The sequence below is a fragment of the Arthrobotrys flagrans genome (assembly GCF_004000055.1).
Source record: "Arthrobotrys flagrans strain CBS H-5679 chromosome Unknown unitig_3, whole genome shotgun sequence".
In the NCBI taxonomy this organism is placed as follows: domain Eukaryota; kingdom Fungi; phylum Ascomycota; class Orbiliomycetes; order Orbiliales; family Orbiliaceae; genus Arthrobotrys; species Arthrobotrys flagrans.
The window spans coordinates 718,380-735,576 of NW_027137547.1; the positions used below are offsets into that span (position 1 = coordinate 718,380).

The window sequence follows — 17,197 nt, forward strand, 5'->3', positions numbered from 1 at the left end:
CAGTTGTAACTTCAGTCAACGGCATCATACTAGCGATGCCATGCATTATGTTTGCGTGTTTTAGGTCAAGGACTGTCCGAAGATCTATCCTGGGATCTCACCGAGTAATTCGATACGTTTTGCGATACACACTTACATTGTGTGTCGGAATTTACCCTTGAACTTGACAAATGTCTGCAAACCAAGGGTATTTGTATAGAAACGTTCTCAATCTTAGTAACGGATCGAGTTTCGAGTCTTCACACGTGCATGTACATGTAACTTCAGGACATTTCCCGCGATAAGCTGGGAATATGAATTGTTTGTTAAACCAGTCTATACTATGCAGCCTGCTAATTTTAACATCAACTCAACCCGCCTTTCAAGTGTTTGTTGGGTCGACCCTGGCAATCGAACCGGGATTTAAGTCACGGTGGCTGGTGGTTCTGTAAGGACAATCTAACTGGTCCAACGTTTTCAACTGAGGGCCTCCTACATTTGACGGGCACCACAGGGCCTTATCGTAATGATGCAGGTGCAATAATTGAAATATTTCTCGGGTTTGTGGTGCTCTCGAGTAAGATACCACCAGCAAACTTCTAGATGCCGTGCCATCGATTCAAAACTCAATCCCCAACGCTGACCTAAGATTCAGCTAACCTTGAGAAAGTTAGCAGTGGGGTATCTGAACGTATGATATCGTGCATTAAGGCCTAACGGCCATACCCGTGCGCTGTCTTCCCGGTCCTTAGCGGCATCTAGGCCTGCAAGATTCCCCGATCTCATGTGAAGAAAAGAAGTATCAACCTACAATTCCATGATCGTGGGCTAACATTGGCACAGCCAACAGCATGTGCCATAATATAATGGTAACAATCAAAGTTTCCGAATATCGTGCTTTACAAATTGTAGATGTTGCGATTTAGTATAAAATGTGAAGAGCAAGCGATCGTGTAGCCCGTCTGAAGAAGTTTTCTGGATAGGATCTAACCTCATATCTGCAGAATATCAGCACTGCATTGGCTTACTATTCAAAGTTACGCACGTGCGTGCGCTGCAGACTAGCTTGAAAGTGGGACTTCGCGACAGCTGCCAAACCTCTTTAGAATGACAGCGAATTCGAACCGGCCCCTCAAGTGGGGCAGCCACAATTCTCACCTGATTTTCAGGTCTGAAGAAAACTATCGCCAATTTTTCCGGTTCAACGGTTCCTGCCTAAAAAAATGTCTGAATCTTAGTTATTGCTCCTTTGACGCCCGGCTTTATTAGTGCAGGTTAGTTGATAAGCCAAGCGAATCGGGATGTCACCCTCACCCGTCTGGCTGCTTCTTCCTCCTTTGGTTGAAAGCTAGAAACCTAATGCAACCAAGTACCGGTTCAAGACGTAATTGGACGAAGACCTCGTATTCGTCTGTTATTTCCCACATTACAAGTTCTGAAGGAATTGATCGCAAAACAAAACAAAACAAAACAAAAAAAAAAAAAAAAATTATAAAATGGCCCTTTTCATGAGGATAAACGAGAAGAAATAACTCAAAGAAAGAGAAGAAACCTGACCGGATCGGGTTTCTATCCGGCGTTTTCCCGGGGAGATAGATCTCGCGGTTTGTGTTGGATGTGAAGTTCAAAAGTTGGTGGCTTGTATCGGACTGACGCAAGCTCCCTAAATTCACTAAATAGGCCCTATAGCCATGAGAGGGGTAAATCCAACAATATTGAGCGAGAATTTCATGGCAGTTGGTTCCCAGGCTCAAGCCATGGCGCCCGCTCAAGCCTATGATCGACGGTGCATATTTGGTTCTTTGGATCCGCAGCATTTCCGCCATATCGATGCAATAGGATAAAGCATCCTAGTCATCCCACGATCCTCGAAAATGCGGTCGAAAGCTCGAAAGGTTGAGCGTTGAGAGCACTGACCTTCGACACGAATTCGTCTAAAGTCTCACTTGCTGGAACCTCATTGGCTCTAACAGGTCGATGAGCCGGCGTGCGTCCCCTCACATGTTCTATGCATCCTTCCAGAAGGATTCTTGCAGCAACTGATATTGTCCACTAACAACTGTGGCGCGCGATACGTACCCACCTTCGATGTAATTTATCGTCACGTCGAGAATGGACCTTCTCGAACTCTTTCTTCGTGTTCTATTATGCAGCCGCATCTTGATTTTCATTTGGGGGGACTTAGGCTAATTTGGCGACGGTCTGTGCGTCCGTTGGCCAATTAGGTGAGCTTGGTCTCGGGCTCGACGTTTTCTAGAAGCCTTCCGTGCCGCAAAACGAGGTGCAGGTGCATTTCCAAGGAAAAGATGTCGGAAAGCTGCTTTGGGCAATTCTCCCTCTCGCGTATTGTACCGAGGGGTACCGGTACAAGGGCAGCCTGTCGATTGCTTGCCAACTTTCCTCTGTTTTTTTTTTTTTTGCGAAATTAAAGGTTTTCCTCTCCTCATACATCTCCCATGCTACATACAGATCCACATTCTAAGTAGGGTAATGAAAAGTGTCCACACCCGAGTACTTTGTTAATTCACAAGGATTCCCTTCTTATCCTACTCGCATCGGAGGCGTTGAAGAAAAGAGAACGTCAACCGACAGATACAACTACTGCTACTTCGAGAAACGCACATGCATAAAAAAAACTTGTGTCATTCCGTGAAGTCGCTTGTTTTCGTGCCCAAGAGGAGGCTGGCATCGAAGGCGGTAGAACTTAAACTGCGATTTCCATCACTCACATCATGAGAGTTAAGACAAAATGTGGGGCGTTCATTGGCACACGGTTGAATTCAAAAATGTCAGATCCACTCAGATTTCTCATGATCCTAGCTCAGCAAATTTTGGCCCGCTTTAGCTCACATGGTTGCCTCTCTGGGCAAAAGGGTTCCGTAGAACCTTTCCTATATTAATATCCTGCCGCTTCGTTACGTAGGCATTCGTACCAACAGAAAGAACCTTGTCAAATAGTGATAAAGCTTACAAAATACTAGTTTTCAAGCAACCGAATCCGCGGAACTTTTGATATGCAGTCTAACTTATTGCAGGAGATTTGCAGCAGGGATCGTACCTCGTTGGACTGCTAAAGAATCTGCCCGGTTCAATTCAGCCCCCTTAAACTGGTCTCTTATGAGTTCACTAAACATTTACCCCATCATCAAACTCCGTGCACGCTCCGCAGCGCAGCCCGTGTTGCACAATACGACCCACCACGCTGATCCGAGAGGTATTACTCGACGGGGCTCGAGCCATGTTCGCCCTCTGCGGCTCAACTTCGGAATACCCCATCTCAACAGCTTCTTTTTACTTCAAAGTTTTCCGCTTGGTAGAGATACCTTTCTAAATTCACATTTGGCTCCAAATCCGGAAACTCCTACTCCGAGAGTATTGCGCCTATCGGTCCTTTATAGCCCGCAACAGTGAGCGGCTTCTACAGCCGTTGACTAGGCATCTTCTTTGGCATGTCCATTCAACCACGATAACATTGGTTTTGAGGGCCAACCCCGAGTACCTGAGCCGTTTAACCGAGCTTATATAAGATTGGGTTCCGCAGCGTTGTTGACCTGGCTAAAGGCTTCCGGACATATCCAGCTGGATATGGCACAGCTGTATGTGAAGTTGTGCACGGAGTGTGATCTCATATAAGAGCACTGACTAGCCATGTTGCTAGCCTTTCAATGTATATTGCGTCCGGTAAATGATTTTCCCAAGGATTTATTAGCCTAAGGAAATATTGGGAATTATGCATTTTGATCGACTTAACTGGATCCTTTGATGAGGGAAGAACATCGGCATGTGTATGCAGGCCCTAAGTTGTGCAGCTGCTGCGCATGTGCGTAGTGCAGTGCAGTATGCCGTGCTAACACGATAGCTAGACATTTCTGTGACATCGGATGAATAACGGTCGGGAATATGCTTTGCGGATCCATAAGGCATGGCCTCCTCCTAGTCTAAGGCCCCTTGGCTGGAATTTTGTTTTATTCGTAGATCACTAAGTGCTTTTTTGCGAAATGCGGGACGTTTGAACCGCTCTTTTGATATATCGCGCGACATGTATATGTACATTCACAACTATATAGCGCTACGGTTCGAATTCCGTTGTGCCATGTTAATCCCGAAAAGCTTTCACTTCACCTCGTATTTGAATAATGGCTTAGTTAATCGGAAGAACTGTCTAACTGACTCGTAGCGATCCGATTGCGTAGTTTTCTTTACGGCTTCTAAGGCCATGATCAGCCACGGAAGAATTCTGGTTATATAGCAAAACGGCAAAGCTTTCTGGTCTCAAACGTGGATATTTTCAGATATGTCACGAAAACTCTTACGCACTGACGATGACTGCGGTTACGGATCAACTCGTCGCATATGCGGAAACATATGGAACAAGCACGAGTATCGAAGCCGCGGTCATAGATATAATTAAACCCAAAACACAAATTCAACGTTGCAAAACTCGCGCCCCCAGGCCTAGTGCCATGCGCATGCTGGGATCGACAGGCCGGGTTCCAGGGTAGTGCGGCAGCGGCATTCCGCCTGTAATAACTACTGTGAAGTCATTGTATGTCACCGGAGCCTCTCAACTCCGTCCTCTCTGCCGCATTTGCGCGGTTGCGGTGGCTGGTAACAACAGTTGCGCATGATTACCTCAACAATTATATTCCAAATTCCCACTGAGTCAAAAATTTCAGGGTAAACCGCAGACCAAAATAAACAAGAAATTGATGCGGAATAGACCATGTCCAGCATAAACCCTATTATTGGAACCCTCGTATTCCATGCCTTGTTAATCCGACTCAGGCTTAATATATTAGCTAAGCCACTCCAAAACTATTTACAACGGACAACACAATCGCCCTGCCTAAGAGCTTCCAAACCCGAGCTAAGGTCAACAAGATTGAATCTGACAACAGACAGTAAATGTATCTACTACTCTGACATTTATATTTGGAGGCTCAGTAGAACAAAGTTCGAGCATTGTTGTATTGGCGCCGTATCCGTAGATCCAAATGCAAGATTTAGGCTAGATAATACTATATTTTGCGAACGTGATTGGTGTGACCTATTATAGGCTCGTCCAGGCTCGTATACCCGGCACACCTCTCTATCGTGCACCTGGCTGTCATGGTCGCGGGCAGACACATGTGTTCCCGCTACCCAATTATCGGTTTCTAAACCTTTGTGCCGGGTTCAAAGGTCATGTTTTATTCCCCACTTCTCAAGCACGCCCCACCATCATCGAATGGATTAAAATTGTTGCCTGTTTTGGTGTTTTGCTGACTACGCAGTATACTAGTAATGAATTGAAATCCAGAAACCCAAGTAAAAATTTCAACTTCATGATCAGGGGGAAATAAAGCTAAATATATACAACATTGAGCGTGCGTATTACTGCTTTCTAAATTTATCTAGATATTTACAATTATTCTCATTTGATAGTGGTGGCTGAAGATTGCGTGCTATGATAGAGTTAGCTAGATTCTCCTTCTTCGATTCCTTGTCCGGGTATACATGTATTCTCAATTTTATAGAAGTCCGGGATACTGAGCGAACAACAGTAACTACGACCGCTAGAAGTTTTCCGACCTCCTAGCCCACGGCACGGGGGGCACCTGGGTAGACTGTGTCCCGCTTCGAGCTCCGTCTATCTGTCAATATACTGGCTAGTATGTTTTCTGGTTTAGAAAAGGTATCCTACAGGGCCACCGCGCCATACCCTGATACAAACAAGTGACTAATATCCGACTCTAGCAGATAATTGGCCGGAAGATCACGGGTGGGTCCAGATTTATTTCCTATCTTTGCATCGATGATTACGCCTTCCCAACCAAAGCCCCTCCTCCCTCTCGTCTAGATATTCCCTATTTGCTGTTCTCAAAAATCTAATGCTGCAATTTCAAACCCGCTAATATCGCGCAGCTCTGTGCTCGAGTAAGTCCACCCTCCAAGGATCGGTCCGCTCTTCCTCAACCTTGTATGGACTGCATGTGCCAACTGTCATTTGCCTCCAGGCAATCACTTCCAGCGTCTATCTAGCTCCCTCACAACTTGCTTGTCACTTCCCGTTGTTCCGCAGCATGGGCTAGTTGATGCAGGTAGACCGAACTTAGCGAGCTGCACGAGCTGCATCTAGGCAGTCTTTGCTATCCTCGTTCCTAGGGTTAGTTTTCAAATTCATGATATCAGAATACTTAGGGAAGAACGAGTATATAAAGTTGCCTGAAAGGGAGCTATATAGGAAATCCAAGAAAACATCTGACAAATAGGAGTTTCATTCCCTAGTAAGATTATCGATTATCAGATGGTTATGATCAGGATAGTTCGTGGCCTAGGTCGAGTTTTCACTGAAGAAACTTCAAAAAACGTCTCTGAAAACTTTGACGGGGTTTAGAGTCTGAGGGGCGTTGCAAAAGTGTAGCTTAAGCTCCATACCCATTGAGATATCCACAAACCATGGATGCCATGTCACAACCTCGAGGGAACCAGTACTCCAGTTCATTCAAGGTCGCCCGTTCTGGATTAGCTAGGACCCACACCTAGAGTTTGACGAGACATTTTCTTGCATGGTCGGTCACAAGTGGCTCTATCGGAAAGAGAATGATGTTATAGTAGCCCTATCCCCATGTCAATATCCATCTCCTCGGCCACTTCACATTGAAGTTCCAACTTTCAAGTTTTTCGCCAACCTGCTGCACTCCATAAAACCCAAAATCTTGCAGAATTGGTCTCGGTAACCCGCACGAGAGAAGTGGAGCCTTCTGCCAAATAGCCTATTGGTTCTTTCCCCGTCTCTAGGCCCTCCTTCTGTGATCTTACGTAGACCACCTCCACCGCTTAACTCCGTCCTCCGTTGTGGTATTGGTGTATTCTGTCCTTATTCCCCAGATTCCTTTTTTACCCTGAAGTATGAAATAATTTACTTTCTATTTATCCTATAGCTCCTTGCTTGCCACGGCTTGAAGTCCATAACCTGTTTTATAGATGCAACCTCCAAGGTTGACACCGAATCCTTTGGGTTAGCACACACAAGCGGCTCATGCATGTATTCCTTTGGCTAATATAACTAACTATATCACGGTTAGGTAGAGCGTGCCGATGCCAATTCTCCTAGCTCTTGCGAGTGCGACTGCATGAGGCAACTGTCTGTGGAGGAAGAAGTTGATCTGAACTCTTTTGCTTGCCATATTGAAACCATTCGCTGGTATCCTGGAGTTGGAAATTGAGCCGAAGAGATTTCCTTGCCAAATTTACTGCCCATGTCCTAGACATCATCCCGCTTAACTTTCTGGGCCTTGGCTAGTCATTTTCGACAAGGTGCGAATCGGTTACGTAGACTGCTGACTGTTAACTTGGGGTAGAGTCAAGTCACGCTCCATTAACTACGATTGACCCTATCTTGACGAGCTAAAATTTAAAGGCGAAGAATCATTTTGCCAAATGCTATTATAACTTCGTTTCCGATATGTAAAATGTTTCGCCTACCCCCCATGATGTTAATAGATTTTATAATTAAGCAACTATAAAAATGTGTGATATATAAACCCTGGAAAAATGAAATTTGGAGGTTGGAGCTAAGGGGTTAAGGAGTTAAATTTGAGATTCAGTATTTCTAAACTCTACGTTGTCCTTGATCATGAATCTCGCATGCTGCACATTAATTTTCGACTGTGCTAGTATAGTATATTCTGTGAGCAGGCTAGCTTCGTGAGGCTATATTCAGAGGGCAAGATTTGTGTCTTTACTGCCTTGCTGAAACACAGTCCAGACAGCAATGCAATGCAAATAAAAATTCAAGAGTGAGAGAGCTCGATAGACCTATAATCTCATTCTCTTTAAACGTCATTCGTTCTTTCGTGGGTTTCAATATATGATCTGACAATATAGTATCGCTCTACAAGTAAAATCAAATTTCGAAGTAACAATCCTAGATTTCTACAACTAACAATATTAGTAGTAGGTCTGACATGCTATCATAAAACACATCGTCCATACTAACGTTCTCTAAATTTATATGACCGTTCGTATATACTTCGCACAAGCTGTAACATTATAATATTAACCAATGTTTCAATTCTTGCAGTCTGACAAGCTGTGTAAGTCAGCTATCTATGTATCTCCGAACCTATCGGCAAATGCCCTTCAGAAGTCGCACACCGCGGCGCTCGGTACCTGAATCTTATAGTATGATATTATATGATCCTCCCGTTACATGCATCGAACTCGTATCGGCGGGCGCCCGAGTGGGCTTGCAGTGCATGGTTTTTGTTTTACAATGCACCATGCACATCTGTGACCTCCACTATTTTATTCTCGGCCGGAAAGGCTCCTCTTGATCTCGTGATCTATAAACTTGGTTCGGTGCGTGTGATCTCGCTGTACGATCAATTCGGCGTCTATTTGGCGCGAAGGATCCAATAGATCTGACAGGCATATGTTTCAACAGGCCGTCTCTAAAATCAAGTTAAAGAAACACTTTAGTTAGGTGGACTTTGCAAGTACGTAATACATTAGTGTATCTTCTCCCAGCGATTGCGATAACAATGGGAGACTCTGGACGGGTGAATGTTATACCGATGATTGTTACTCCACAACATGCCTACTATCTTCTATCGATGCCGGAAACTACTAGGAAAACCAAAAATGCATCCGCGCTGGAAATAGCTATACAGGGATCAACTGAAAGTAGAGTAAGAAGAATGAGGCATTATGTGGCATAAATATGTAGAAAAGATGTTCTGACCACGCAGGACGTAAAAATGAAAAGTAAGAACAAGACGCCATACCCAAATGCACATGGTTTCACAGAATACAAACCCGGCGCCCCTCCATGAGAACTCCAACAAAAAAATATGAAAGGAAATTAAATATATGTTGCGAGATAGTCTCGCGCGCTTGGGGGGTAAGGTCGGGTTAAAAAGCTAAGGCGAAGTCGTCGAGTTGAGAGCGGGCGATATAACTGATATCGACGCCTAATACTTCTGTTTGCCCACAATTTTAAACGTCTCCCTCGTCTCATTTTCACCCTTGAACTATATTCCAGAAATTTGTTAGTGATCAACCCTTCAGACAGCCCCATATCTTCTCACAAATGTCGGTGTTACTCACCTGCAGCATAAAAATACTACTTCTACCCGCCAGCCCCGCCATAACCAACGATGGCACGAACCCATCATCCTCCATAGGTACATGCACTGCAATACCCGTCCTCGCCACCCTCTCGAAACAACTCTCTCCTAGGATAACATCCAATAGTGTATTCTGCCCTTTGCGATCTCGAATCACAATTCTCTTCTCGTTGTTGCTGCTGAGTCCGCCTCCACCTCGGGCAGCGTGTCCCGGGGGCGGTGTAATAATATTCAACCGTCCAGGTCCCAGGTCCGCCCACTTAGTCGGCCCCTCTCGCTTCCACAACTTGACTTTGAGATTCGAAACATAACCAGTACCCTGGTAGGGTGCCTCGCCACCAATACCGGTAATAGGAATTCCACCGAGAGGATTGATGATACCCCTTGGACCTGCCAATCCGCTCGATGTACTGGATGAGCTCATCCAACTGCCTCCGCTAGAGGATTTCGTCCCCCCAAATATCGAGCTCCTAAGGCTTCCCTTGAACGCCGAGAAAGCACTTCCCAAAGAGCCTAGGCTGCTGCCTTCACTCATAATGATGCTGCTAGCTTCGCCCTGGAATGCAGGTGCGCTAATGGTGCCATGAGGGCCATCCATATTTGTAGCGCGGTAGCCTCTAACGCTACCACTTCGTCCAATCGATTGCTTCCTTCCGGGTTTGCCTGCCCCGCCGAATCCATTGCAAGCACTAATTCTTGCTGTATTTATCGCATTATAAAGTGACTCCAACTCTTGTGGAGTTCGACTTCTAAACATCACCGTTCCGCCCTGGAATTTCGCCCGAGGCTCCGCACGAATCGAAAGATCGACAGCCGTACCCCGTCTTATGGGCGTTACTGGAGTGACCTCGAAGCTAAGTAACATCTTGCCCTGTGTTCCGTCCGAATCCATCTTATAAACTTCGATGAAGTTATCCAGGAGAACAACTCTATTTTCATTTTCTGAGATCTTCTCCCAAGCACCCTTTGGACTCCAGGTAAATACCATTGCGGTGGCAGTATATCCTGCAATCGAATTTTTGGCCGAGTGCCTAGGAGAAGCGGTGCTTCTGCGCGGAAGGTCTTCATATTGCGTTGCTGGGCCGTCTTTGCGTCCTGAGGAATGGAGGTTTCGTCCAGCAATCATATCCTCAAACATAGGTCCTGGGATATCGCCATCTTCATCTTCAATCTTATGTGGGGCTTCCGAAAGTTCATCATCAGATCTTTCATCTTCGACTTCTTCCTCAGGATCGGATTCAGATTCGGATGGGATTTCGGTATCCGAGTCAGTTATGGTGCTACTGCTGCCAGAGGACTCGGTTGCACTTGAAGGTGCATATTCGTGCTTCAAAGGCGAGGAAATTCTTCGTCTTAGATTTCCTCTTAAGTTAGATGTTGCAGCTGGCTGTGGCGCTACCTTCGAGTTTCTGACAGTGCTTCCGGAGGAAGTTGAGCTGCTACTCCTTAGAGAATCTTGTGAAGAGGAAGTGTGCAGTGGTAGTGGCGGTGGGGAATCATCCTCCTCCTGCGCCGAGGCAGATTGACCCGATTGTCTAGAACGAGCGGAGGAAGCCGCGCTCCTAGCACGATCTCCAGTCCTTGTATCAGAAGACTTACTTGAGTTCGTTGTAGCAGTTGATGTTGTATCGGTGGAGCTCTCGGATTCACTCCTCGCTCGTCTTGCCCCCTCACTTACACTATACTTACCCGATTTGTGGCTATACTTCGAATCATGGTCGCTCCAGGATACAATACTCGATTCGTCAGCTGACAAATCATCATCGTCATCTCTGTTGCTCCCTTCTCGTCGACTAGGAGATGTCGGCGGTGAAGTAATCTTGAATGACAAACTTGCTACCTTAGGGGGGCTCTTAGGAGGACTTTTTGGTGGCGACTGGCTTCGTAGTCTGAACGGTGAACGTCTCCGAACTTTCGGTATCTCTTCCTCCTTGACTTCCACTGGTTGCACTTGTCGCTGTCGAGGTGGGGACGTCGGTAGTTTCTTCGCCTTCACTAGCTTCTCTCTCTGTGCCTCCAGCTCTCTCTCTTTCTTGCTCTCCTCTTCCTTCTTCTTAAGCTCCGCCATTCTTCTCTGCTCGTGCCTTGTTCTTCGTCTCTGCAGTCTGGCCGGTCCGTACGATGCACTACTCATAGGACTGATAGTCGATGGTGGTGGGCTCACGATCCGCTTCTTATGGACATAATGCGGCATCATTTGCACAATGTGTGGTAGCTCCCCATAAACTGGCACCGCTAGTGGTCCTCCATCGTACAGATCGCTTAGGCCGGGAATAACCACCACAGCCACAGTCGGTTTCCCTGGTTTCTTGCCTTCGGACATCAACGCAGCATCTGACTCTGGGAACCTATCAATTTCACTGATAATGCTCATACCCGGCGTCGGTGGCTCAGAGTACGAATCATCAATTCCCAAACTCTTTAGCTGCGTCTCAATCTCTGCTGAAATCGATCGGACCCCGACATCGCTCTGGTCATCCATAGGTTGCAACCCTACATTCTCCAGCTGCATCCGACTCGCTTTGGAAACTTCGTCCGCCGCAGCACCCAGCAGATGCAACCATTCCATCTTTATCATCGGATCCGCGCTGAGTACCATACTCTCCCTCCATCTCCCTCCATCACTCAACCTCGCATCGACCTCCAACACTAGGTCCCCTTCATCCGCTCCCTGCTTCGCACAAATCCATTTGACAGGCAAGGGTTGAAATGCAAGCCATTTTCTCTCTTCCTCATCCTTCGCGAGCTCACAGATCATCAATTCGGCATTTTCACTCTTCGTCCTCCCTTTACCTTCATCCCTTAAATATAACTCCACCGTTTTCCTCAACACTTTCCCAAGAGAATGGTTTAGCGTCATCTCAAATATGTCACGAGCCCGGACTCTCCGGTTTGGCTCAATGACGACGCCGTAGCAGATTTCAAGAGTCTGAAGATCTCGGACTCGCGAGGCATCGATACACGCTGCTGCTTCATCTTCGAGCCGTGCACGTTCTTCAGCTACTTTGTGGCGGGCGGCGCCGACAAGGGTCTGGAAAGAAACGAAGGCTTCTTCCGCGAGCGGGCTGGGGGAGAGGTAATTTATCCTCTGGAAGTCGAAAAAGTGCATGGGTAGCGTGCATGTCATTAGCGGATATAACTTTCAGAAAGCCATATATGAAGTCGTCTAGAAAAAGAGAAAGGTAGGGTGTGTGTTCCTGTATAACCAAATAGTGACCACAGATCTGGTCCGCAGGAATGGGTGGCAGAAACAGTGGAACATAAGGATTGGAGGGTACAAGGGTATAAGGCTATACATAAAATGTTTGGGGTCACCGAGTCCCAAACCCAGAGCTCAACAGAGAGGGTTTTAGTTTCGGTTTTCGCTAGAACGAGCATTATGTATGCAAGTTTGGAAACGTCATTTGCGGGTTGCAGGCGTTCCCGAAATGCTTCACAGCCAAGAGAGAAAAATTGGCTAGAAATATTTGGGAAACTCAAGAGGGAACATCCCGAAGCAATTGAAAAGTTTAGAGGTGGGTGGTAATTTTTTCCGACCCATGCTCCGATTTATCCGACGGCCTAGTGCAGAGAGTTGATATAAAAATGGCACATACCTTGAAAAGTTTTGTGAGGACCCGCGTTCGCACCAGCGGCCTCTTGAGCAAGTAACCCACATCGATCGACCCCCAGTTTTTCCCATTCCCAGCTAAAATGCCGCCGCTTAGGGCGCCAGCCACGCCATCCGCTGATCCCACATTACTAACTCCTTTTTTCTTCTCAATGGCTTCCAACACATTTGTGTTGATAACGACTTCGTCCCAGTCCATTCTCCAGTAAGCAATATAATCCTCATATACATATTTTGCTGCTTGTGCCCATTTCAAAATTTCATCTGGGTTCGGCACTGCGGCGACCTGGTCGGCCTGGTTGGTCGTCGCAGCTTTAATTGCGTCCGCCAATCGGTCATGAACACCATTCAGTCGCTTCAATGCAATGTTGACGTCTACAATGGATTTGAGAGGATTATTTCCCATCAATTTCTCCGGGCTTGTTCGTTTGCCGGCTGCCGCATCTTTGTCTGTCTTTGCCAGCTTGGCTTCCAGCAAAACTGGTATAATTCTGTGTTCTAGAAGCTGCAGATCTTCTGTATATGACAACTCCTCCGTGGCAAGCTCGACGAGTAGATCTCTGAGCGTAAGGGTTCCCACGACTACCTTGTTTTTGACTGAGCAAATAGATCTCGCACTCCGTACGCTCTTTGGTCGCGTGGATGACGGTCGTCGTTCGGACAGGAGAGAAATGAGATCTGCCGTGCTCTTGTATCGTTTGATTCCGGAACCCTTCAGTGGTTCATTAACGGATACAAAATACTCGTCTCCTGGGTCTTCGTCCTTTGCGAGATTGGTGTGAGCTGCCGGCGAAGTAAGAGACCGAGTAAGCCCGGTTGACAGGTTCTCGCTAGGTAGGTCAAGGCTTTCATCTTTAGGGAGGTTGCGGTGAATTTGAGAAGAAACAATGGAGTGGTCTGAGGTATCGGTGTGGTGAGAGGCACGGGAGGCCACGGAAAGTTGCCTTGCAGGAGGTGACACTGCATCTGCAAGCTGTGCAGGCTGTGACGCGGCAGATGCCTGTCGAGTGATTGGGGGAGATATCGGCTCGGCTGCTGTACGAGGAGCGAATGAGAAATCCCGACGGCCGGCAGACGGCGCAGACGGTGGTGATGCAGGTTCGGATTCAACTGACAGTTGTGACGCAGACTCCTCGGGTATTGTAGTTTGGAATGGCTTTCTTCGACGTTTCGCAGACTGCGAGCCAAAAAGATTTATGCGTCGCTTGGGCAGCGCAAAAGTACCACCTTTCGTGGGGGTTTCAGGGGATCCTGGTGGACTTGAGGTTAGATCTTCTAGGATTGATTCCGGGATACGCTCTGGAGGTGAATCTGGAACTGTTTCAACAGCAGGCTTTTTGTAATTGCTCTCCTCAGGAACTGGCGGCTTGGCTTCAATGATTTCGGGAATAGACTTCTTGGACTTGACAATCTCAGGGGCGGTCCTATTAGGCTCGGGGATCTCAGGGGCTGATCGATTGGGCTCAGGGATCTCGGGAGCTTGTCTCTTGGGCTCGGGAATCTCGGGAGCTGATTTCTTGGATTCGGCGATATCAGGAATAGACTTCTTGGATTCCGCAGCAGGGTGAGACGGACGTTTGAATCCGACACCCATAGGAAAAGGTCTCTTGAACTCCAGGATTTCAGGAACTATTTTCTTAAATTCAACAGGCCGGTATGTGATATCGTTATGGCCTGGGAGCATTGGAGGAGGACTCTTTTCTAGCTTTTCCAGTGGTGAAAAGATCCTTCTGGCCCTCTGCACCGGACTCTTGTGTGTCTCTGGTGTCGTCTCACGGGTCCTTGTATCGTATTCAGGCTCTGTAGACACAGTATTCGGCGTAGCTTCTGTAGTCGCTGTTGAAGAAAGGTTCGCCTTGTCATTTGCTTCCTTCGATTTAGTGTCATCCTCGAAAATGATCTCGCCGAACATTTCGCCCATAACTTCGACGACAGTGGCTTTGATGACTGCTGCCATTTCCTCTTTGGACCGTAGAGCATCAGGCCCAACCCGCTTCTGGACTTCCTCGAGCATGTAGTTTTCCTTCTCCTTCTTCTTCTTTTTAGCTCGAGTCGTGCTCCGCTGGGTTGCGCGCTCAATCTCCGACATGATTTCTTGATGTCGCTCCTCTTCACGGGCTATTCGACGTTGTTCATCAAGGCGAGCCAGCTCGCGTTCCTGCTCCATTCGTTCCCGTTCCCGTTCCTGTTCGAGACGCTTCTCTTCAAGCCTCTTCCTTTCCCGTTCTTGCCTCTCTCGTTCCCGCTCCTGCTCAATACGCATCTCTTCGATGACTTTGAGCTTTTCTTCTTCCCTTATTCGTTCGATCTTCCTTTGCCGTTCCTGTTCCCGTAACAGCTCTCTCTGTCGGCGCCGCTCTTCTTTCTCCTTTTCTCTCTTCTTTTGCTCCTCTCTCTCTCGGTACGCCTTTAAATCAAGCTCTCGGATTTTCCTCCTCTCCTCCTCGCGCTGTTCCTCTTCTTCTAGCACCTTCTGTCGCTCCTCCTCTTTTATTCGTTCAATCTCTTTCTGCCTCTCTTCCTCTCGTATCCGTTCAATCTCCTGATACCGCAACCTTTCTTCTTCTCGTATCCTATTCTTCTCCCTCTCCAAGAACTCTTCCCGTTCAGCCTGCCGTTGTTTATGTATTGCACGTTTCTCTGCCTTTGTAAGCCTCCTGCGGATTGCTGTAACTCTGATTCCGTCGTCGTCTAGAAGACTGCTGGTGGCCGTTCCATCTTTGCTCGGGTCGGACATGACGCTCGCCGGCGTCCCTCCCAGACTCTTGACACTCTGTTTGGAGTTAAGACTAGGTGAATCTTCAATGCTCTTCATACTAGCGGCAGCAGCCTTGAGAGCAGGCATAGAACCAGCATGCCGGGGCAATGGTGGCGGTACATCATCTATTGCCGCCATAGGTACGACCGCTGTATCCTCAGTGGCCTCCAGATCTATACCAGGAACTTCAAAGACACTAGAAGTTTCTATAACTTCCACTTCAAGAGTATCTTCCCCCCCTCCCTTCACACTTCTTCCCATCTCCCTTTCATGATCGGAAACCGCAATCAACTTTTTCTTTCTCCTTTCCTTCCTCGCTCGCATAGCTTCCACATCCATACCTTCCCTCAGCACCCTCTTCTTCTTTTTCTTAGTCCCAGATGTCACGACCTTGTCTTCGGGTGCACTATTCCATGCACTCTTGTCTTCCCTACCACTCATTTCCGCCCCGCTCATCGCATCTTCCCACTCCCCCATGCCCCCACCACCACTGATAACCGAGGAAGGCCGGCTCCCTTTCCGGGACCCGGCATTTGACCCATAACCGGTCAAAGCTGGCGGTGCAGGTAAAGCCAACGGCTCCATCCCCCACCGTGCACTACTAGTCTCTAGCTCGTCAAAGTTATGATTAACAGTATAATCCGCCAGCATTGTCCTTCTCTTGTCGGGGTTCCTAGAGCCGCTTCGAGAAGTACTTTCGCCAGCATTGACAGCTGGTGGGGGTACATAAGCCGATGTATCAGCTTCAATAACCCCACCACCACTGGCCTGCCATTTCCTAACTCTTTCACGGACATTAACCGTATCGTAAGGACTATGCTGTGGCCCAAGGTCCAAGGGTGGCTTTATACCACCTCTACCAACGCTAGTTTTACGAACCGACGTCCGGCGAGGAGGTGGAGACCGACGACCGCGAGGTGGAGATCCGGTACGGCGTAGAAGGGAGCCAGTAGTTCCCATAAAGCGTTTGGAAATCGAAATGACCCGGCGAGAAGTGACGACTTGAGGTTTTGTGTAACGGGTTGTGCTGTTTGTGACATATTGGGTTTTCGTGGCAGCATTGGTGGTCGTAGTGGTCGTAGGGATGGATTTTGTAGGGGATGATAACGGAGAGGAGGCAGTGATAGGGTTATCGTTCTTTGGAGGTGAACCAGAATTGACGGCGGGTCGGTCTAGACTAGCGAATATGTCGTTCGGGTCCCGAAGACGACGCTTAGGCGCTGTCGAGGCCATTTTCTGCGACTATCTGCCCTGAAGCACTGAGAATATGGTAGTAGCGAGAAGGCTATGTGCAGCAGCTAAGATTCGGCAAGTTCGGGTCCGTATACGGAATGCAAATGAGAAGATGTAAGACGATGTATGCAGTATTGCACAGCAAGACTATATCATCTTTGTGATATTCCAATATTCCCAAGCGCCCTATTCTAAAGTGATGAGTGGTAGTGGTAGTATTAAGTGGCCGAGGGGTATCCGGCCTAACTAGATGTTTACATTTGAAGAGGCGGTTAGCGATATTGGCCTTGAGATAACGGAATTAGTCTGTGCGCTGTACGCACCAGTCAGGGGAGCAAACCCGATGGAATGACGGTTTCTAGTAGCAAAAGCCAGTGCGACAGATATAGGTCTAGAATAAACTGGTAGACGGTAACAATATGCGAAAGCGATCGCAGTCTGTAGATGAGGAAAGATAGGATGACGAGGGGAAGTTATCAAGAGGAAGCTAGTGCATGGCTGCATGGT

The 17,197-nt window shown here is 47.5% G+C and overlaps 1 protein-coding gene across 1 annotated transcript; it reads right to left on the reverse strand.

The window, feature by feature from the left end:
* Window positions 1–8,933: 8,933 nt before the first annotated feature.
* DFL_001591 (uncharacterized protein) lies at window positions 8,934–16,690 on the reverse strand (the record flags this gene model as incomplete). Its single annotated transcript, XM_067630231.1, has 3 exons — window positions 8,934–8,993; window positions 9,070–12,177; window positions 12,686–16,690. The coding sequence occupies 3 exons, from the start codon at window positions 16,688–16,690 to the stop codon at window positions 8,934–8,936; spliced, it is 7,173 nt and encodes a 2,390-aa protein (XP_067492895.1).
* Window positions 16,691–17,197: the final 507 nt, after the last annotated feature.